At 38.4% G+C, this 23199-nt stretch overlaps 1 protein-coding gene across 1 annotated transcript in view; it reads left to right on the top strand.

Annotated features, from left to right (window-relative positions):
- Positions 1-23199, top strand: part of Gbe1 (1,4-alpha-glucan branching enzyme 1) — a 241375-nt gene that overhangs the window by 25833 nt on the left and 192343 nt on the right. Inside the window, exon 2 of the mRNA XM_005082053.4 lies at positions 22100-22269. Within this exon, the coding sequence (XP_005082110.1) occupies positions 22100-22269 (170 nt within the window). The remainder of the gene's footprint in view (positions 1-22099; positions 22270-23199) is intronic.

Raw genomic sequence — 23199 nt, 5'->3', positions numbered from 1 at the left:
TTTTTGGTGAGAAGGATTTTAGATGGTAAGGGACTGCCAAAATAATAAAATTTAAACATCTGTCTTGATACCAGAGCTGTGGGAGATAAGTGGGGAAGAGTATTTTAATGAATGCAATGTAGTAGGAAGTATTTTCCCCTTTCATGTTCAGAAAATTAGGTAAATACTAATAGTCATTTTAAATCCATTTCTTCTTGAAATGCCCTATATAACATATTTTAAGGTCATAAATTTCTATTTCTTGTAGGATGAATCTTTTGTTGCATTCAGGCGTCTCTCAATTACAGCCATGCTCACTGAACCAGTGCAGAAACTTGGGATGGATTCTGGTGGAGAAAAATGTCAAACACCCTTTTTCCTGCAGTTGCTAAGCTGCCCAGTTCTTGATGGATACAATTATTACTTAGGGTTTGACTCTGGTAACAAGTTAAAGGGAGGGGGTTGGAAGCCCAGCGTTTTCCAAGGACTAGAAATACAAACAGCAGCACAAAAAAGGAAAACAGGCCAGCGAGGAGGTAGAGCTCAGGCTTTAAGGACTTGGGAGATGGATATGACAAATGCCTAGGATGTGGGCAAGAGGTCAGCAGGTAGAGCGAGCAGCTGCAGATGCAGGACTGCACAGCTGCCTCCCTCTTCTTAGCGGGTTTTTACATAGAAACAATGTTACTAGGTTTTTACATAGAAACAATGTTACTCTTGAGGGTGAAGGGCCAGCCAGTGTGCTGAGGTGGTCAACAGTCTTGGAAGAGCTACACAGCCTGCTTCAGTGCCCCTGCTCTTAGTATTTACTGTTTGTAAGGGTGTTTTTGCGAATGTAGCTGAAGTCAGGGAAGAGAAGGGAAATAGGCATTGAAGCAAACAGTAATAAAACAGATCTATCACTGGGGTTTTATGTGCAACAGACAGTGAAGTAATTTAAAATACCCTTCACTGTTTGTTTATATAAGGAAAATATGGTTTATTCAGTTGTCATGTTGCTATTGCAGCCTTCCTTAAGTTTTTTTTTTAATATATGTTTTTATCTTTTATTTTTATTCAGTGTTGAGACTGCCTGTCTGGGGTGAAGTGGAGTTCAAGTTTTGAGAATTGCCCAGGAAATCCATGGGTTTTTACAACATGTTATATATCCTTGAGGAAATGATGATGCAAGAGAAGTAAAAACAAGAAGGGACCACTCCTAGACAATAATTAGCTGAGGACAGACAGAATCATGTTTTCAATTAATGAAGTAGTCTTTTAAGTTCAAGGGGTAGTTTATCCCTGGTGTCTACAATATTCAGGAAGTAAATTCCATTTCAGTTTTAGGTAGACTGTACGAATTTGAAATGGGGTATATATACACACACCTGGGTGGTGTGTGTGCACATGCGTGCTCAGTCCTTGGAAACTATGAATTCTTTTGAGTGAAAATAAATGATTGAAAGGCTTTGGCGAAGTGAACCAGGGCGGAATCAGTCAGCTTTAAATTTTAACATGCTTATTTCATTACTGTGATCATGCCAGTGGGTCCTACACTTAAACTATGACAATTCGGACTTTTTGTGTGTTTGTGTCTCTCCACCCCACAGAAAGGACTATTTTATCACAGTTCTTTGAAAAGCTTTTTGTTAAAGTGGGCATTAGGAAATATGCTTTGCCCTTAAATTTAAAAAATTTAAAAATAATATAGAGCTTTGACTGCTTCATTTCATGCTTTTATTTTTGCATGCTTATATTAGAAAAGTGGGAAATAGAGAGCCAAGAAAAGAAAAACATATTATTATTACAGCTAGTTATGTTGTATCATAAAATCTTCAGATACCTTTGCTATCTGTTAGTATATCCATATCTAAATATGTAAAAAACAGCCTCTGGAATTTAATTCACCATTCATGTTGCAGTATAAATGAATCTTGTATATTACTAAATATAGATCTAAAACATCCTGATATCTCATGTATGAATGTTATATACATATTCAATAAAATCATATCATGGACAGTGCTTAGTAATTAGAAGTTATTATACAGAAGTATTAATCCTAGCAGCTAAATTTTCCCATAAGAACGTTAGAATTATTAAAAATGATTTGAAATTGAGATGATTTAATCACTGTTACAAGTCATTATTATGAGAATGACTCTATTCTAAGAATTTTAGACATAAATTTCAAGAGATTTTTAAAAAATTCATTTGCTGCCAATAATTTTCTTAGGGATCTTGCTCAAATACATTAACTTTTTTGATTCTGTTTAAATTCAGTAAGGCAAAAATTATTCCCATACCGAAGTAAGAGAATTAAATAAGATATTACTTGTAGAGCACTCAGCATCTTGCTGAACCAATAGGAAATGCCATAGGAAAAGCTCAATAGTAGATAGTAACTCTCAATGAAGCGACTCCAGATTAAAACATTTTCTCCTCTTTCAATCATCCCGCGATGAAACATACTGAGAGAACCTTTTGTTTGTACTCATTACCTTAATAAATTTTGTACAGAAGAGTGGGAATATAAAATTGAAAACAAACAAAAAATTCTTGGCTTTGGGACACATCTATCTGTACTGGTGGTTAGTGTGTGTCAACTTGACAACAAACCTCCAGGTTCCTTGGAAGGAGAATTGCAACTATGTAATTGCCTCCAACAAGTTGGTCTATGGCATGTTATTGAGGGCATTTTCTTGATTGCTGATTGCTATAGGAGGGCCCAGATCACTGTGGGCAGTGCCATCCCTGGGTAGATGGTTACTGGTTGTATAAGAAATTAAGCTGAACGTGTCATGGAGAGCAAGTCAGTAAGCAGCATTCTTGTATGGTCTTCAGTTCCTTCATGGAGGTTCCTGTCTTGTGTAGTTGCCTTGGCTTCCATGGTGATAGACTGTAACATCTAAGATGACTACTCTTTTTACTCCTCTGATTCCTTCTGGTGATTATTATTGCAGCATATAGCATTTTAGGTCAATAAGAAATTTATAATATTGAATGGCTGTACCAGTTTGGAAGTTTGGTCTTAGCTTTTTGTGAATCTAGACTTGGGCAAGTTTGACTTTGAAAAAAAAAAGTAGGCTTTGGGAATTCTGGATGAATAGGGCACAGTATTAATTATCTATCAGTATTATTCTGAAGTTTGCCCATGAGTAACAGATATTCTTGGTGTACTTATAATTTAATATTACTGATGTTGAAAAGAGTACTGAATCTAATCATGGATCTATTAAGAAACAAATTTGGTTTTAATTGAATGGGATTTAAGTCTGAATTTTCTTCTAACTCCATTTTTAGCATATGGTCTTTTTTATAGTAGTTAATTTATTGCAGGGACTCTTGATAATATGTAAATAAAATTGGTGTTATTCTATAACCATATTGTATTATACAATTGTAGAAGAATGTTTCCTAACAGAATTACAGTACCCATTCTCAACCCCAGTTGGGATATAAATTAAAAGCGTAAAGTATGTACTTTGGGAGAAATAAGAAGCCAAGACATACAGGCTACTGTACCTGCCCCCTGTACCTGTGCTTTCAAGGCTCTTATGTTTGGACTGTACTAGGTTATTCGTTGTATAAAGAAATGTATGGAGGCATGTATGCAAGTCACGTGAATTGACAATACAACATGATTTTTATAGATGTGGGTGTAAAGCTTGAAATTTTATGTCTTAAAAGAAATCTCGTCCATATTTTGGGAGTGAGTGATAGTGAAAGCTGCTCAATATTTATAGTTTTGCAGCAGACAGACTTTGAAACCTTCATCTCCCATTGTAAAGGCAGAGAACTGTTAGAATTTTTGATAGATCCTTGATACTTCACCACTGTTTGGCATAAAAGATGTGTTTACTCTCTTGGATATCAATATATCTGTATCAAAATATATCTCCTTGTTATTTTTGACGTGTATTGTAATAATAGGATGTGTCTCTGCCATTATCAAAGTGAAAATTGATACCCTTATATGATTTCTAATATTGAATACAGCAAAAACAACCCCCCCAAATTCAAACCCATTTACCTGTATATAGCTTCTTAATTTTGTGAGTATGTTTAGGTAAGTATGTATTGACTTTTTGATCTTAGGTGAAAAAGTTAGTGCTTGTTGGTTTTTCATCTTCTGAACAATTAGGGTTTTGTTGACTGTCAAAACAATGTTGAAGCTATATGTCAAACTTAAAAAAAAAGACTACAGCGTCCCCCTTTTACAGTATAATTCAGGCTTATTATAGCATTTCTTCCCAACATAAAGTTCATAGGCAATTAAAGTCATTGCCAGTGTGGTGTGGATGAAAGTTTCTGTCCTGCAGCTGTTTAATCCCAAATAAACACAGAAAGGCTGATATTAATTATGAACTGTTTGGCCAATGGCTTAGGCTTTTTTAAATTTTTTATTTTTTTTGGTTTTTCAAGACAGGGTTTCTCTGTATTGCTTTGGAGACTGTCCTGGAACTCACTCTGTAGACCAGGCTGGCCTCAAACTCACAGAGATCGGCTTGCCTCTGCCTCCCGAGTGCTGGAATTAAAGGTGTGCGCCACCACCACCCAGAGGCTCAGGCTTCTTATTGGCTAGCTTTTTCTTAATAATTAACCCATTTCTATGTATCTGTGTATCTCCATGTTGTCCTCACTTACTGGTGATGTATGGACCTCTTTCTTCCAGAAGCTACATAGAGTCTCTCTTGCAATTCACTCTGTCTTCCTCTTCCCAGCATTCTCCTGCTCTGGTAGCCCTGTCTATACTTCCTGCCTGGCTACATCCTGCCTGTCTATTGACTGAAACAGCTTTATGCATCCACCAATAACAGAAACATATACTCACAGCATACAGAAGGACATCCCCTATCAGCTCCTCTTTTCTGCCTAAATTAAATTAAGGCTTTTAACTTTAACATAGTAAAATTATATATAACAAAATTGTAATCAAGCATGAATTGTAGTTAACAATATTTAGTTCACTAACATTTGGCAAAATTTAAATTTATTTATCCTATCTTTCTAAGTCTAAAGTTTTATATGTAACTTGTCTTTTATCATAACTAAGGAAAACTATAACCATAACTATCCGTCTTCAAGTCCATCAAAGAACCCAGAAGGATAATATATAAGCTCTAGAATTGACAGAGACATTTCGATGCCTAGACAGTCACCCAGAGTTTCTCTGTAATGTTAGGTCATCCCTTTCAGCCTATAGGCCATACTGTCTGGCAGACATTTCGGTGAAGCAGGAAACTTGAAGGACCATCCTGTTCCTTGGCAAATTCAGCAGTCACTTTTCTTTGTAACCTGCTTATTTAGTTTGGACAGCATGCTGTCAAAGCAGTCCAGGCAAGAGCAGTTTCTTGTCCAAATGGCTCTCCAAGCCGTGTTGAAGGCACACTCCATAGCAAGTTTCTTTGATGCCTATCTTTCTCTGTGATGTAATTTGTGTTTCTAGGAGCAGTTGTGTCTCATTGTCATGAAAAAACCCCTAATAAACCATTAAATGCCATAATCTGTAAGTCTTTAAAAGGTTTTGAAGAATATGTATCCATTTGAAATATATGTCTGTATATCTAGAACACCTAACTAATATAATTGTAGTTTTGACATTACAGGTGACTACCTATAATCTGTATTAAATTATACATTACATTCTTAAAAGAGCTGTATAAACACAATACTTAAACAAGAGTAGAAATATACATATAACAAAATTGACCTTAAATTTATATCAATAAACCAAAATCCATACCAATGCAAAGTATTCATTTCTATATCATATTCCCCTTTTCTTTTTCTTTTTAGAGATTGACTATGATCATTAACCATTTATAACAAACCCTGTTTAAATGAAAACAGACATTTATAAATAATATTTGGGAATGTGAGCATAGTTCTTCCCAAACTGATTCCTGCCGTTGAGGGTGCTGTCAATTCTGTGGAGATCTTGAGAAAATCCTTAACCCTGGCCAAATCCTGACTGTAATAGTCTGAGGCTGCATTGTGCCAGCTATTTTGGATGTTGGATCACCTGGGCCACTGCTTCAGGGGGTCTTGTTTGATCAAATCATATTAGTGTGGAAGGTATCCACAGTTTTTATTCTTCGGTGGAAACAAAAGCAGAATCTCTTTTCCAAACTAACACGTCCTTAGACTTAAATTTTAAGGTCAAGGCATTTTAAAAATATATAGGTTGGATTAATCCAGTGGCATTTATAGTCAAATGTCTTTTAGCAGCTATTGCTCCTTCCTCAGCATGAAGACAATTTAAATACAATATAATAACATACAGTATCCATACTCTGTGTATTTTCCATCTTTATGTGGCTTTTCTTATTACTCTATTTCTTTTTATTTTATATATTTTAGTTTTTTTAGACAGGGTTTCTCTGAGTATTTTTGGCTTTCCTGGAACTCACTCTGTAGGCCAGGCTGGCCTTGAAATTACAGACATCCACCTGCTTCTGTCTCCTGAGTGCTAGGACCAAAGGCATGTGCCACCATACCCAGCTACTCGATTTCTTTTTTTAAGGATTTTCTCTCTCCTTTTTCTTTTCTCCCCCAAGCCTACACTTATTTTTAAACACACTAAATCCTTTAGAGCTTTTCTTCATCCAAATCAGTCTTTTTTTGTTGTTGTTGTTGTTGTTTTGTTTTTTTGAGACAGGATTTCTCTGTATTGTTTCAGAGGCTGTCCTGGAACTCTCCCTGTAGACCAGCCCGGCCTCAAACTCACAGAGATCCGCCTGCCTCTGCCTCCCAAGTGCTGGGATTAAAGATGTGTGCCACCATCTCCCGGCCCCAAATCAGTCTTACTGTATCTCTTTATCTTTTTCTGACTGAGTCTTTAATTTGGTAAACAGCATGGCTAGGATTAAAGCAGAGGTTTTGGCTGCTGGATCCAACCAGTTAGGCTTTCCCACTTGGTGGGGATGCATTTACCTGCATCTCTGGGAGCTGTACTCACCACCTCTCAGCTCTATGCTGCCATCACTCAGCTTGTAGCACACTGCCATAAGCCTTTGTTGTCTATATGAGTAAAGGCTACATTTGCACCCTGTGTGGCTTGGAGACGAGGTCTCTGTGTATCAGCTGTCCTGTGCCCAAGCCCAACTGCCACGGTGTCTCTGCACCATGGCCTGCATGAGACTGTGAGACTAGAAGCCCACTGAGACTCCATTTCTGTGTGTTCAGAACATTTTTTAAGCTTTTGTCAGGTTTCACAAGGACATTCATGCCAAATGTTTGGGTGACATTTGTAGAAGGAGTCAGATAGAGAGGGGAAAGCTGAGCGAGCTGAGAGAAGGAGCAAGCCATGGCTACACCTTGGCTACACCTTACCTCCTTCGTGTCTCAGCAGGCAAGAGAGCAAGTTCCTGTTTGTCGCTGCTTACATCCTGTTTCCCTGTAGCTATCTTAGTTCCTGTTTGTACTTTATAGTTAGCTAGTGGCAAGCTCCATTCTCTGACCCTCAAACAGGCTTTATTTGTGCAAGCAAGATATCACCACAGTGGGGCAACCATAATTTGTGTCTTTTTTATTAACCACAGTTAATAATACATATTCATGCTTTTCACACGTTTCATGATGATTTTATTTCTGATCATATATATCCTTCTTATGGCAGACTTTTTTTTTAAACATTCATCTTATTGAAATATTTAAACAATCTGCTAGCTTTGTGATTGGCTGAGACTGCTTACCTTCCTTTGTGCCCAGTGAATGATAGCAATCCCTTCCCTTTCCTGATTCATTGTGAAGCTTAACAAGTCCACATACGTGGCTTCTCATAACAATGCTTGTAATATAGTGAGTGCTCCGGAGGGTGCCAGTCGATAAAACACTGTGGTGCTTATTTTTTCTGTTGATAGAATATTTTTGTTGTTTTATTTGCTATTCCTTTTACATTCTCTAGATGCCTTATATGCTGCATTTTCTTTTAGGAAAAACATTTTATGGAATTGTGAGTTTTGTGTGTATGTGTTATATTCCATTTGTCTGGAATATTTTCAGTTGGGATGGATTTTTTTCCCGTTACTTTCTTGGTTGGTCAATGTACTATACAACTAAGACAACTAAGAGTTAAAGAAGCTTGGAGTGTGGTTTATGTGTTTGTGGCATTTCAGTTTTAAGGAAGAGGAACACAAACATGCATGTTTAGTTTCCTCAAGGTCACATGGCTGGTATTGGGTCTATGGTATGTGACTTTTGACTTCTTTTTTTAAGTTTTTTTAATTTCAATTAGAAACAATCTTATTTTACATATCAATGCCTCCTGTCCTCCCATCCCCTACAGTTCCCCCCCCCCCAGCACCACTCCCCATCTACTTCCCAGAGAGAGTGAGGTCTTCCATGGGAAACCATCAAAGTTTTATCTATCACATCCTTTGGGGCAGGTCTTAGGCCCTCCCCTTTGCATTTAGGCTGAGAGAGTATTCCTCCATGGAAGAATGGGCTCCCAAAGTCCATTCGTGCACTAGGAATAAATACTGGTTTTACCTTCTTAAAAAGAGTATAAGGTTTTCGACAGTGATTGAGTAATGAAGCATTTCTATCAAGAGACAGAAAAGAAACACACATGATTGTTTTTAACCTGTCTATTGATCCTGCTAAAGTCACCGTTAAACCAAGACTTTAGCAAGGTTGTAAGAACTTGGAATTATTTCTCATCAAGTTGGATGGTCATGTACTCTAGGGGCATTGCAGACTAGGGTCTGCCGTGTAGAGGACCCAGAGTGTCTGTCTCTAGTGCATAGCGCTGGTGTTCCCTTGGGGTTTCAGAGCAAGGAAACACGAACAGAGGCGAGCGCTCTGCTGTTTGAGCCAAGACTGTTGAAACATGAAGTCAGAATGCTTTGTAGAAATCAGTAGCCTAAGACTGTGTTAGCTCCTGTTTCAGATTACACAAGAGAAAATAAACTGAAAGGTCAGTCGAACAGTTACAGCTCTGCCCTTTTCCATGGTAATCAGCAGAGCATGTAGCAGAGACGTGAACAGCAACGTGACTCGAAAGAGGGCCCGGGAAAGCGGCTGGCAGCTTCTGCTTGTGACAATTCCTGGGGCTTCTCGGACTGACCAGATGGGCCATCTCACAGGGCTTACCTTCAGTAATTCTGATTTATTGCAGCCAGAGGATTTTTTCTTCCTAGTCAGGCAATCCTGTTTTCACTTTGCCAGAAGACCCCAAGAATTTTAATATTAACCATTAATCATACGTTAGTAAACTGCAAGGACAGTACATTATTAATTTTCTCACAACCACGAGACAAGGCACAGTGATTAAAATTAATTTCTAGCTACATTTTGTTAATTTATTATAATTAATTAACCTGTTAAGAAGTCAAAATACGTTTACATTAATGACTATATAGTAGGTGTTTCCCTGTGTTTCTTCAACTGTGTAGCATTTCCAGTCAAAAAGGAGAATTCTAGCAAAAAGTATTTTATAATTAGAAGGGATGAGTTCTATATGGCTTTTTAAAGTAATATCATCAAGTGGACCGCATTGAGTAATTGTGAATTTACGGGTATTTCACTCCATGGGGAGAGTTTAGACCTGAAAGGCTTTCAGCAGCGGTGTCTAGCCTTCTCTCATGTGTGGCTTGGTGCCTGAGCTAGGAAAGAGAGGCTAACAAACAGAGACTCTCGCTTATTGACAGGGCACAACGGGGGAAGAGCAGCTCTCCTTTTTAAAGGACAGCAATTTTAAATGGAAGTTCTTTTCATTACTCACGAAAATTTTAAATAATTTTGGTATGGGAATCATTTTGCTCTGTTCTTGTAGAGACCGTTTTAAAAATTAGGTATGACTGCATGCTAAGAAACCGTTGTTATTTAAATAGCATTTGTTTCATAATATCAGAAAGCAAGAGGTTAACTCTTTGTTGTGGTTTCATGATTTTTATTATCTTATTTGTGTGTGTGTTTGTAGGGGGTGGGGGAGGAGATCTTGAAAACCCATGTGCCACTGGAGTATGCAGTGAGGGCCACAGCATAGAACATGTGAGGTCAGAGGTCAAGTTTGGGATTCAGTTCTCTTCTGCCACCCTGCGGGATACTGGAGGCAAACTCAGAGCCCAGGTCATCCAGTGAGCACCCACACTCACTGAGCTGCCCATTTCACTGCCCCTAATGAGAATTGTTGAAAGTTACATTTTGGAGTATAGCATTGTCTTGTAATTGAATTAATGTTTAGTTTTTGTAAGGCCGTAACTAGTGTGGTAGAGTAGTTCCAATTTTGTGTGGTTTGGCATTCTTCCCTTCTTATTTTTAAATTGTTAGAAATTTTATCTTTTGATAGTGTTTCTCCACATATGTCGGGCTTTCCTGGAACTTGGTCTGTAGACCAGGCTAGCCTCCAACTCAGAGACCTGCCTGTCTCCACTTCCTGAGTGCTGGGATTAAAGGTATGCACCACACCTGACTTTGTGCTTGCCTTTATAAATCTCAAGTTTTTTTGAGAAGGTTAATAGGAACTTTCACTGATTTATTATTAGCAGAGGAGGATCTGCAGATGATCTAGTGCAGTCAGCCAATCTTATATTTTAATTTGTTCTTCTGTGTTGATCTCAAATTTAACAGTCTTACGGAATACTTTTATCACGCTAACAGCATGTTCATTAATTATTTCATGGAAGAGATATTATTTGGGTATATTACCATTGTGTATTTATGAAATAGGTTTTAACCCCCTATTTCAAGTTTAGTTATGATGCCAAGAGGTAGGGTTTTGATTGAAATTCAGGCATATTCCCAATCTGGAATCTAACTTACTTCCATCAGTTTGCTTACACAAATCCTGGCAAAGAATAGGTATTCACTGTGTCCCGATATTATAGGTGTTTGTCATACTTTAGATTACAGATAATTTTCCCTGTCCTTGTGATATTTACATTCTGACCAGTTCTGTTCCTTTTTTGGTTTAACACAATTCTTTTGAAATGTGTGTATGTTTATGTGCATGGGTTCCTGCACGTTATTGTGTCACATGCATGCCTCAGTGCACTCGTGTAGATCAGAGCATAGGGTTGATAGCGTGCAAGACAGGATCTCTTGTTTGTCCCTAGGTATGCAAAGTTAGCTGTCCCAGGAGCTGCCTTAGATTATTCTGCCAGCACTTCCCAGTTTTCCTTAGGAGCTCTGGCATTACATAAGCACGCTATATGTGTAGCCTTTATGTTAGTTCCGGAGATTCAAACCCAGGCCGGTAAACTTGCACAGCAAACACTTTCCCTCTGAGCCATCTCCATGCTTCTGTGAGTACTGTCCCTAACTGCTTCCTTTCTGTTCTGCTTTCTCACAGGTACAGAGCCTATGGGGACATGGGCTTTGTTAGGTCTTAGCTGTGCTTACAGTGCTGGTGCAGTGCTGGGCATAAAGGAGATGCTCACCGAGTGTGTGAGAAGCAGGTGACTACACTATAGTGTAAAGTGGATCAAGATTGGGAAAGTTCCAGAAATTGAAAGGGAGTGTTAAAAAAATCATGCATTTATCTTGATTAGTGGCATTAGCAAATAAGGAATAGTGTTTATGAACAAGAAAGCACATTGGTACGGTTTGATATTGAGTGCCCTTGTAAAGCTGGTATGGACAGATAGAAAGTGTATCCTTGTGAGTAGCACTTAAATCCTCATGAACATGCCCTTACAACTGTAGGACTCTGTTATCTCCCACAGTTTGAGAAGTACCTAGTTTGTTCATGTGCTCTACCACAGTTTGCTAGTCATATCAGAGGATGAAATAAGAGGGCTCTTTAACCTTAGACTTGGAACTTCAAAGCTGTGAGCTAAATAACCTTTCCCTTTACAGAAAAAATATTTGTTTTAAGTTTATTTAACAGTTTTTTTTAACAATTTTCTACATGTAAATAATGTTTTTTGATCATATTTATCCCCCATCACTTTCTCTTATTCTCCTTCCACTTCTGGTGACCCCTCTTCATCACAACCATTATCCTTCTTATTTTCAGTTTTATCTGTGCAGGTCTTGCACATGTAACTAAACCAGCTATGTGCTCGTGATTGCAACAGTTACATCATAGGCAAAAGTCAGCATTTTGAGTGCTACTCTTCATCATCTGTCTTTTACAGGTTTTCACATGCTGTACTGTGATGCTCCCTGGGTTTGTGGAGTGTGATACAGAGATCCCAATTAAGGCTCTAGACTATTTCTCTTTACAAAATTAGTTGTCTCAGGTATTTTGTTGTAGTAACATAAATCTGACTAATGCAAACATGTACTATGATGTCAAAGTTTAAATTATTTTCAGCGATCAGTTTTGTACACCAGAAGAATTCCCGTGCTTTCAGTCTTTTCTGTTTAATAAAGATCTCATTACTTGCTAGATCCATACTAGCAAAAGCCACCCTTGTACGTATTTCCATTAATACGTTTCTCTGCTAGTTGTGATGGTGTATCCCTGTAATTCAAGTGTTGTGGAGCTGAAGTATTAGGGCTTTGTTTATTTGTTGTTCTTAAAAATTTGCTTTGATTGTGGAACATAAAGCATTCTTTCGAAGTCTTAATTGCCTAACCATCACTGGGTATTCTCTGTATGTGGATACTTCCGTGTATTGTGGATATTTTCACTGTAAGAAAAAAGTTTCTGTTAAAGGTGTTTTAGTTCTTTTTGTGTTGCAGTGAGGAGACACCTTGACCAAGGCAAATTATAGAACAAAGAGTTACTTTGCACTTACAGTCTCAAAGGGTTAGGGGCCATGATCGCAGAGCAGAGAGTGCAGGTGGACCAAGGAGGGGACTGAGACACCTCTGGGTGGTTCCAGAAAGGGGCCTAGAAGCCTCAAAGCCTGCTCCCAAGATATATCTCCTCCAACAAGACCTCACCTCTTAATACTTCCCATACAGGTCTACCAACTGAGGCCCAAGTATTTAAACATGAGCTTATGGAGGCCATTTTCATAAAACCAGTACAACACCTGCATCTACTTAATGACTGACTATATAATTTTTCATATTCTAAGAGCTCAGCCTCCCCTTCCTTTCTCTCCAGTCTCTTCCCCTTTACCTATTAGAAATCTTTCTTGAGTCTCTGCCTTCTTGTGCTTCTTTCCTGGATAGTTAATTTCCTCTAGGAAGCAGGAAACAGATAATATCTTATAGTCTGAGCTACTTAGGAAGGAATTTCTCCCCAGGGTTGCTTGTATTTTTATCTCACTCATAATTACTTGAGAATGGGTTCTACATCAGAGACTTTTGTAGGTAAGTTGGGAATCATTTTCTACACCACAACTGTGGTGTTCACAACTTGGTCTTTTTTTGGCTTTTCTTTTTTTTAAAATTTAAATTAGAAATGAGCCTATTTTAAATGTCAATCCCAGTTCCCTTTCCTTCCCCTCCTTCCCTGACCCCAAAGACTCCCTATCTTGTCCCCTTTCTGCTCCCCAGGGAGTGTGAGGCCATCCATGGGGGATCTTCAAAGTCTGTCATAGCATTTGGAGCAGGGCCTAGGCTGTGTGTCTAGGCTGAGAGAGTATCCCTCTATGTGAAATGGGCTCCCAAGGTCCATTCATGTGCTAGGTATAAATACTGATCCTCTACCAGAGGCCCCATAGATTGATTGCTCAGGCATCCTAACTGTCACCCATATTCAGGAGGTCTGGATCAGTTCTATGCTGGTTTCCCAGCTATCAGTCTGGGGTTCATGAGCTCCCCCTTGTTCAGGTCAGCTGTTTCTGTGGGTCTGTCCAGCCTGGTCTTGAACCCTTTGCTCATCACTCCTCCATCTCTGTAACTGGATTCTAGGAGTTCAGCTCAGTGTTTAGATGGCTTCCATCAGCTGCTAGATGAAGGCTCTAGAGTGGCATATTAAGTAGACATCAATGTCATTATTGGAGCAGCCTACTTAACTGTTGCTTAGATTGTTAGTTGAGGCCATCGTTGTACATCTCCGGACATTTCCCTAGTGCCAGATTTCTCTTCAAATTGATAATGGCTCCCTGTATTATGATATCTCTTTTCTTGATCTCCTCTATTCTTCTCCTGACTGAGTCTTCCTGTTCCCTCATGTCCTCCTCTCCCCTCCTCTTCTCACCTTCTTTAAACTCCCTCTCCCTTCCCCCCATGCTCCCAATTAGTTTGTCTCTTTCTCCTTCTCTGGGTGACCATGTATGTCTTTCTTAGGGTTCTCCTTATTTCCTAGCTTCTCTGGCAGTGTGGATTGTAGGCTGGTAATCCTTTGCTCTATGTCTAAAATCCATGTATGAGTGGATAAAATCCATACCTTACTTGTATTTTTGTTATTGGGTTACCTTACTCAGGATGGTTTCTTCTAGTTCCATCCATTTGCCTGAGAATTTCAAGATTCCGCTGTTTTTTTTTTTTTTCCTGAGTAGTACTCCATTGTGTAAATGTACCACATTTTCTCCATCTGTTCTTCAGTTGAGGGGCATCTAGGTTGCTTCCAGATTCTGGCTGTTACAAATAATATGAACATAGTTGAACAGATGTCCTTGTAGTATGAATGTGCATCTTTTGGGTATATGCCTAAGAGTGGAATTGCTGGGTCTTGTGGTAGACTGATTCCTATTTTCTTGAGGAAGTGCTGTACTGATTTCCAAAGTGGCTGTATGTGTTTGCACACCCATCAGTAGTGGAGGAGTGTTCCCCTTTCTCCACATTCTCTCCAGTGTAAATTGTCATTGGTGTTTTTGATTTTATCCACTCTGAAGGGAGTGAGATGGTATCTCAGAGTTGTTTTGATTTGCATTTCCCTGATGGCTAAGGATGTTGAGCACTTTCTTAAGTGTCTTTCAACCATTTTAGATTCCTCCATTGAGAATTCTCTATCTAGTTCTGTACCCCACCTTTTAATTGGATTATTTGGTGTTTTGGTGACTAGCTTCTTGAGTTCCTTGTAAATTTTGGAAATCAGCCCTCTGTCAGATGTGGGGTTGGTGAATATCTTTTCCCATTCTTTAGGCTGCCGATTTGTCTTGTTGGCTGTGTCCTTTGCCTTACAGAAGCTTCTCAGTTTCAGGAGGTCCCATTGATTAATTGTCGATCTCAGTGCTACTGGTGCTATGTTCAGGAAGCGGTCTCCTGTACCAATTTGTTTGAAGGTACCTCTTACGTTCTCTTCTAAGAGGTCCAATATGGCTGGATTTTTGTTGAGGTCTTGATCCATCTTAAGGTTAGTGCATGATGATAGACTCGGATCTATCTGCAGTCTTCTATATGCCAGCATCCAGTTCTTCCAGTACCATTTGTTGAAGATGCTTTCTTTTTCCATTATATAATTTTAGCTTCTTTCTAAAAAAATCAGTGTTCGTAGGTTTATGGATCTATATCAGGGTTTTCAATTTTATTCCATTGGTCTATTTTTGTGCCAATACCAAGCTGTTTTCAGGACTATAACTCTAATAGTCCTTGAAGTCAGGGATGGTGATGCCTCCAGAAGTTCCTTTATTGTACAGGGCTATTTTCGATATCCTGGGCCTTTTGTTTTTCCATATAAAGTTGAGAATTGTCCTTTCAAGGTCTGTGAAGAATTGTGTTGGGATTTTGATGGGGATTGCATTGAATCTGTACATTGCTTTTGGTAAGACTGCCATTTTTATCATGTTGTTCCCAACTATTCAAGAACATGGGAGATCTTTCCATTTTCTGGTATCTTCTTTAATTTCTTTCTTTCAAGACTCAAAGTTCTTGTTATACAGGTCTTTCACTTGTGTGGTAGAATTACCACAAGGTATTTTATGTTGTTTGTGGCTATTGTAAATGGTGATGTTTCTCTGATTTCTTTCTTAGCCCATTTGTTTTTATATAGTAGGGCTACTGATTTTTTTTTTTATTTTTTTAGTTAATCTTGTATCCTAACACTTTGCTGAAGGTGTTTATCAGCTGTAGGTGTTACCTGGTAGAAGTTTTTTTTTTTTTTGGTCACTTATGTAAACTACCATATCATCTTCAAGTAGTGAAAGTCTGACTTCTTTTTTTCCAATTTGTATCCCCTGATCTCCTTTTGTTGTCTTATTGCTCTGGCTAGAACTTTGGGTACAATATTGAAGAGGTATGGAAAGAGTGGACAGCCTTGTCTTGTTCCTGATTTTAGAGAAATTGTGCACAACCCAGTCTTACATTGGAGCTTCACTACTCACATAAGATCTAGCATAGGTCATCTTCTGGGATAACAAATATTTTAACTGCTCCATTTTTCCCTGACTTTCCTATCTCCTTTTAATTTCTTAAGGTAGCCACCCCAATGATTTAATTGATTCAATCATCTTTTTAAACTCAGATTCCCTAAATCTTGCAATACTGTGTACATGTCTCAGAGACTTTTGGAATTTGGGAGGAAAACACAAATGTTCCCTAATTAACATGTACTTTAAAGTTTAAACAAGTGTTATAAGTAAAAAGAAATTGCCACATTGAAAAGAATAGTGGTGTCCTGCCATTTCCATCTGAAGAAAAGCTACAGCCAGCCAGTGCCTACTGAGAACTTGCTGGCTGTTTGGGAAGATCCCACTGTGCCTTCATTGATCCGCATGACCTGTGAGATTTCTCGGCATTGACCAGGGGCAGGGAGGAAGGAGGACAGAGCTAAAGTGGCTTATTCAAGGTCACATACAGCAGCTAAAAAAATAAACCTGGACTGTTTAGTTCTAGGGTTGGAGCTGTTGTTATCTCGTGCTATTACTCCTAATTGTAAGATGACTCGCCTTAGGAGTAAAACATAGGCCCTGTCTTCTTACGGACAGGTGATTTTAGTTTGAGATTTTATTCAAGATAGCTCTTTTGGCCAATAATGATACATCCCTATTGGTTTTAATTTCCCGACCTTATATAACTTTTTAAATTAATGTAGGTTATATCTGATAGTATTTACAACAATTTTTCATGTGTCTTCCAAATGCTTGATCCAATATTGACATCATAATATAGTTTTGGTTACCAAAATTTGACCTACTTTTTAAGTATTCTATAAATTCATAGTAAAAATATTAGAGGGATGACTGTAGCCCGAGAGGGCATAGGCATGATGAGCTTGCTGTACCCCCAGGCATTTTCTTTTTTTCAGCCACAGTGATTTCAAAGTGTCATGTGTATTCTTATATTAGAAGCTACAGGGCTGACCTTGAGGGAAGTCAAGATATTTAGTGAAAGTAATAGAGTGCTATAATCCTGTTTCCATTGAAACTTTTCCAAATGGAGCACTGGAATATGACTTCAGCAAATTTTGTAAGAATGATTAAAAAAATCTAAGAATGTGTTTTTAATGCATCGTGTAGATTGACAATAGAATTATTATATTTATTTAACCTCTGGAAATTTATGCCTTTTATATTGGATAATTTGTACTTTTTGCCCTCAATCCTGACTTTGTTAAATTGTTTTATATTGTTTATTCATTTTATTGTATGATTATTACTTAATGGCGGTGGCTCTGAGTTATAATTTCCTTAAAAAGTAATTGGCTTTAAAAGGGTCCCAATGAAGAAAAATGTATTCAAAGAACTGCATCTGACTACTATGTGGAGGCTATTTTTAAAAAACGAAGAAACTTTTCACATACTTTAAACGTTTTTGGTATTCTGTCAGATTTGTAACCTAGGTCATTATTTTAAATATTTTCAAAATGTTGCCACTGTTGAAGTTGCTAGGAAACTCTGAATTTTTTTTTTTCTGATCTGAGTAAAGTACCTGTTTGGGTAAAAGATACTAGATAACAGAGCTGCAGGTGCAGTTGTGAATTAGAGGCCATGGCCAGCTGAGGGGCACAGCTGTCTGGCTCAGTGAAGCTTCTCTTTTCTTGTTGCTTCCAACATTCCGGGATCCACCTCAGTAGCATTCCTTTATCATCTTGTGTTTGTTAGATGTGTTCAGTGCCTCATATGCTGTGTACCTGCACAACTTTACCAAGAAGTCAGTTTGGGTCTCTGGATAAGGAGTGCAGTGAATCTGGGATTGATTCCCTTGTACATTAACCCCGTCAGCACACTTTGTTCAGCCCACTCTTCCTGGAGGCCCTCTTGCCATCTACTGTTGGAATATTTTGTAAGTCTATTCAACGAGTTTCCCATTGTCAGCTAGATAGTTCATGTCTCATAGTTTGGCTATACTCAGTGCCATAATTTTATACAGAGATGCTTTTACTTCTTCTGGAATGTGTCTAAAGAATACATTTCTAAGAAGGGAGTTGAATAAAACAGTTTTGAAATTTTAATAATGGATGACAAATTATTTCTTTGTATTTCGACAAAGCACCATGTATGAGAAGTTCCCCTGCCACCCCAACTGCATCCTGTCCATACTGGCTGGGCTTTTAGTAGGGATTGGAAATGAAGATATAGATTTGGGCCTTCTTGGATTTATTTATTTTCATTTTCTGTGATTTGTTTTTTTAACACTTATAATTTTGATCTTATTAGAAAGGATTGTGGTGTTAAGGATGACATTTTAATGGCAGACTTACAGTTGCAGTGTGTCACTAGATATGCCTTTTCCCCCTGCTAATTTGCAATGCTGGCTTATCATTCATTAGTTTCTATATCTGATCTCAGCCTGTGACTGTTTCAGAAACCCAAGTTTGTTCCAAAGCTCTATTTCACATGGTTTCAGTTCCATACATTTAATAAACAGTTTTGCATACCTAGTGAAATTCCTATGAATATTATATAAGAATGTCTAGTAGATTTAATATTAACATAGAGTTTTTGAAAACTAATTTCTTAAAGTACTACTCATATTTTATAAAAGAAAAAGAGAGCAAAGTAAGGAAAACTGAGAAAAACCTTGCATAGCGGGGGACAGACGACCTTCACAGAAAGTTAGTTTCCCTCTTCAAAATCATTAATGCTTATAGCATTTGTGTTAGTTTTAGATGCTTGTCTATTGGTAGGAGGGTGCAGAAAAAAATCTATAAAATATGAGGGACATAAATATGATACATTTATTGTTAACTCATCTTACTTATTGAAAGACTGAAATTAAAATAAAATAAAAAACACATTGTTAAGACTCATTTATAATATAACTTTCTTTACCTAATTACATGTTATTTTGCAAAGGTTCATCTAAGCCTACTCACGAAATTAGAAAGCAGAAAAAACTATAATGAAATTTCTCAGTGGGTGAGCGACGTTTTCCTATATAGTTCCACTCCCCTTTCTCCATATTTTATTTTATTTTTCTCTCTCAGTCAAGGCCCTATTTTGTAGTGGCAATTCTTGTTCTAGAGCCCTTCACTCTTCTCTCTATCTCTTTTTCCTTACCCAGTGATTTTAGTGAGGCTTAGCATCTTCTAGTACTACAGACCAAGAGTTACTATAGGAGCCTAGTTAACTTAACCCCTGCAACCATACCTGCAGGTATCAGGAAAGGAGTGAGATCTTATATGCTCCTCTTCTCCAAGCAATCATTAATTGTTTACGAATCTTCAGCATAAAGCCCTCCCCGTTCTATGACAGCATGTTGATGGGTCCAATCATGAGCACATAATCACAGCTGCTGTGAGTTCATGAGTCTGAAAGCCCTACCGAGCTGTGAGTGTAGTATTCCATAGCACTCTGTTTCTCCCTATGACTTTTACATTCTCTCTACTCCCTCTTTGATGTTCCCTGAGCCTTGCCAGGTGGTGGGTGGGGGAAGTGAGACAAAGAGGTGGTGGGATTATAGATGTCCAATTTAGGGCTGGCATTCAACAACCACTTATTCTCAGCGCTCTGACCAGTTATGAGTCCCTGGAGTAATTACTGCCCACTGCGATAGACGGCAGAAGCTTCTCGAACCTAGGCCCACAGCAGCACTAACCTCTGGACATAAACATAAGTTACTTAGACAAACTGGCTTCCTTAACTGTAACTCACAGCATCAGGTGTGAAATCCTGCCTGCAGAGCAGGCCTCAGATCCAATCAGAAAATAGTTTGTTACCATGGTTGCACCAGGGGCCTCATCCTGCCTGGCAGGTTGGTCATTAGCATGCAAAGCCTGCAGGTGAGTGTGACTGTTGAAGACTTTTCTCTTCATCAGACTGCTTAGCACGTTGGAGTCCTATGAGACATGGCCAGCAGAGAGAATGCTGCTAGCTCCATGCCCACTTGAGCTCTGCATTTCTTGTAATTAGAATCTTCAGCACTTGGACCTTACGTTCTTGTTCTGATGGGCCACCAGGAGCACTTGCAGTAGCCCTGTGTCTGGCTCCATTGCTCTGAGCTTGAGATAAGGCAGAAAATAGCATGGTAGTAAGACCTTGTGAGGGAGGAGCTGTTCATTTCACGGTTGTTAGGAAGCCAAGGCAGGAATAGGCCTGGTACAAGGTGTAGCGCCAAAGGACCCCCAACCGCCATCACAGTGATTCCCTTCCTCTAGCTGTGGTCCACCTCCTGAAAGTTATCGTTATGGCACCACCAACTGTGTGAGGACCAAGGCTTAACCAGATAAGCCATGGGGGACATTTCATATTCAAAGTGTAACATGCAGAATGCTGCTGTTTTCATATATGGATTTACTTAGTTAGGAAAGGGTACATTTTTAAATCTACTTTATCTTGTTTTTCAGAGTCACCACCTCTCCCTTTCTGGTTTATTTTCTCTCTATTTTAGAAGCTTATTTTTAATCTATTTAATAGTTTGTTCATTTTGTACATTTAATTACTTGCTAATTATGTAATTATTCTAATTCATCAGTTATTTCCTAATGACATCTTGTTTTCCTCTTTTTCTTTCCCTTTTTACATTTACTTACTGTGTGTGTGTGTGTGTACAGGACTTAAAACATTTTATAGGAATTGGTTCTTTCCTTTTATCATGTAGGTTCCAGGGATCAAGCTCTGACAGTTGCTTATATAGCAAACACCATTACTCACTGAGCCTTCTATCTGTCTCTTTCTTTAGGTCTTCAGTTACATTTAAATTCTCACTCTGTTATTTGTTATATAGTATCTTAGTTTACATTTGCTGGACTCATTTTTAAGTTCACTTACTGTATAGCATGAAATACACACACACACACACACACACCTGTTTAATTAAGTTCACTTTTTTTTAATTAGTTAGCTTCCCAGATTTTATATCTTCCCTGTGTTTCCATCTAGGTTCATACCATCTTTCTGGGAACTTCAGTTTCTTTTTCCCCCGCTAGATTTACAGGAGATGCTGTAGAGAGATTCATCTTGCAGTTCTGGCATTCTTACATTTTATGTGAAAGATCTGTGCTGGCTAGATGGAAATTGGAGTCATCAGAGAGGAAGGAGCCTCATTTGATTAAATTCCTTCATAATATGAGCTGTAGGCAAACCTATAGGACATTTCATTAATTGGTGATTGATGTGGGAAGGACTTAGCCTATTGTAGTTTTGGCCTCCCTGGGCTTATGGTTTTGAGTCTTGGACAAGCTACATGAAGCAAGCCAGTAAGCTGGACTCCTTCATGGCCTCGGCATCACCTTCTGCCTCCAGGTCCCTTCTTCTGTTTGAGTTCCTGCCTGACTTCCTCCAATAATGAAAAGTGATTTGGAAGCCAAGTAAACCCTTTCTTTTCCAAGTTGCTTTGGTTGTGCTGTTTCACGACAACAGCACTAACCCTGATAAAGACATGATAAACTGCTTCACAGTTTAATACTTTAGTTTCATTAGACTGTTTCTCCAAGTTTGCCTCAGACATAGGGGTTGATTAATAAAATAACTAGGGTTTCTGTTGTTGTATTTCTTTTCTTTTTTTTTTTTAATGTACCAATAATGATTCTGGAATCCTGGGGAATGGGAGGAGGGTCAAGAGCAGCAGTATGCTTGCGGTGTCCCTCTCTATTTGGGAATCTTCGGCTTTCTTCCATGCTTACTGGCTTTTGTGATGTGACATTGTAAGTGTTCTTTCCATGATCTGATGGTTCAGGGCAAGGCTACACAAGCTACAGCCCATAGTTCCAACCCCCTGTTTCTGTAAATATGCAGTTATTGGGAGCAACCAAGGCACTCATTAACATATCACTTGTAGCCCCTTTCTTGCTTCAGAGACACAGCTGAGTAGCTGGGACAAAGAGACCAGGGGGCTGCCAAAGCCTCTGACCTGTGCAGGAACATTTGGTGAAACTTTGCTGTAGAGTGATTTTATTGTCTTGCTGATTTGACTGTTACTTTCTTTTTTGGGAAGACAAAATTTCTAACTTCTCTTTTGTTGTACTTTTGCAAAGGTATAAGAAGTTTATCCAGGTTTTGCGTGACATTGGGGAGAAGGAAGGTGGTATCGATAAGTTCTCCAGAGGCTACGAGTCACTTGGCATCCACAGATGTGCTGACGGTAGCATATACTGCAAAGAATGGGCCCCAGGAGCAGAAGGAGTTTTTCTTACTGGAGACTTCAGTGAGTATTTTGAAAGCATTGAAGATATTAATATTTTATTTTTCTGTCATGCAGACTTAATTTCCATGTTTAATTATATTAATATTAATGATTCCAACAGTTATCTGACTTGTCAGCTAGTGTCATGGAATTGACTAAATATTTTACTTCATGTGGTGTAGTGGCTTCTGCTATCATGTGATACATGTATTCATGAATCTTTCCTCTCTGGAATACCAGGCACAAGAAATAACAGAATGTGGGAAAATAGTGTTAGGAAGAATACTAGAAATTGCTGCCATTCTCTGACCAAAAGGAGGAACAACATTGCTGAAAACCTTGCCATAGATAGTCTCGTGAACCTTTGCAGGTGACTAGCTAGATCACATTTCTTAGTTGTTTCTAGCCTTGTGCTGCTATTGAGTCTTCAGCAAAAGAGGACATCCAGTATGCTAGATAATGGCACCAATCACTCAAATGTTATTTTCCTTTGTCATCTTCATCTTCCCTTTCTTTTGACATTTGCCCTGTTACTACCTACATTACATAGAGTTAAGAGTAGTACAAAAAAATTGAGTGTCAAGAAATGGGACTTCTTAACTTGTAGTCTAGTTGTTGGAAGGACCTAGAGAAAAACTGTAAGATGGAATGCTATGCTTTATGCTTGGACGATAAGCAAACCCATAATAAAATAAGGAAGAGAGCTATGTATTGAAAGAGAAATAACTCGATAAAACAGACATTGTCAAATAGTCTTTGATATCAGAAAAAGAAACATGAAAGTGATCATAATCTTTAGTATCATAGAGGAGTATAATACTTATGCTTTGATATTGTCAGAGTGAAACATTTTTCTAGACATTCTGGAAATGCCGAATGTATAGGAATAGAAAACAGATTATTGTTATTCTTGTCAGTGGATGAGGGCAGAAGGGTACTGTCTGGAATGAT

The sequence above is a fragment of the Mesocricetus auratus genome, unplaced genomic scaffold, assembly GCF_017639785.1.
Source record: "Mesocricetus auratus isolate SY011 unplaced genomic scaffold, BCM_Maur_2.0 Super-Scaffold_100008, whole genome shotgun sequence".
NCBI classification, from domain to species: domain Eukaryota; kingdom Metazoa; phylum Chordata; class Mammalia; order Rodentia; family Cricetidae; genus Mesocricetus; species Mesocricetus auratus.
Note: the sequence above shows the minus strand (reverse complement) of the source record. Positions and strands in the feature narration are given on the sequence as shown.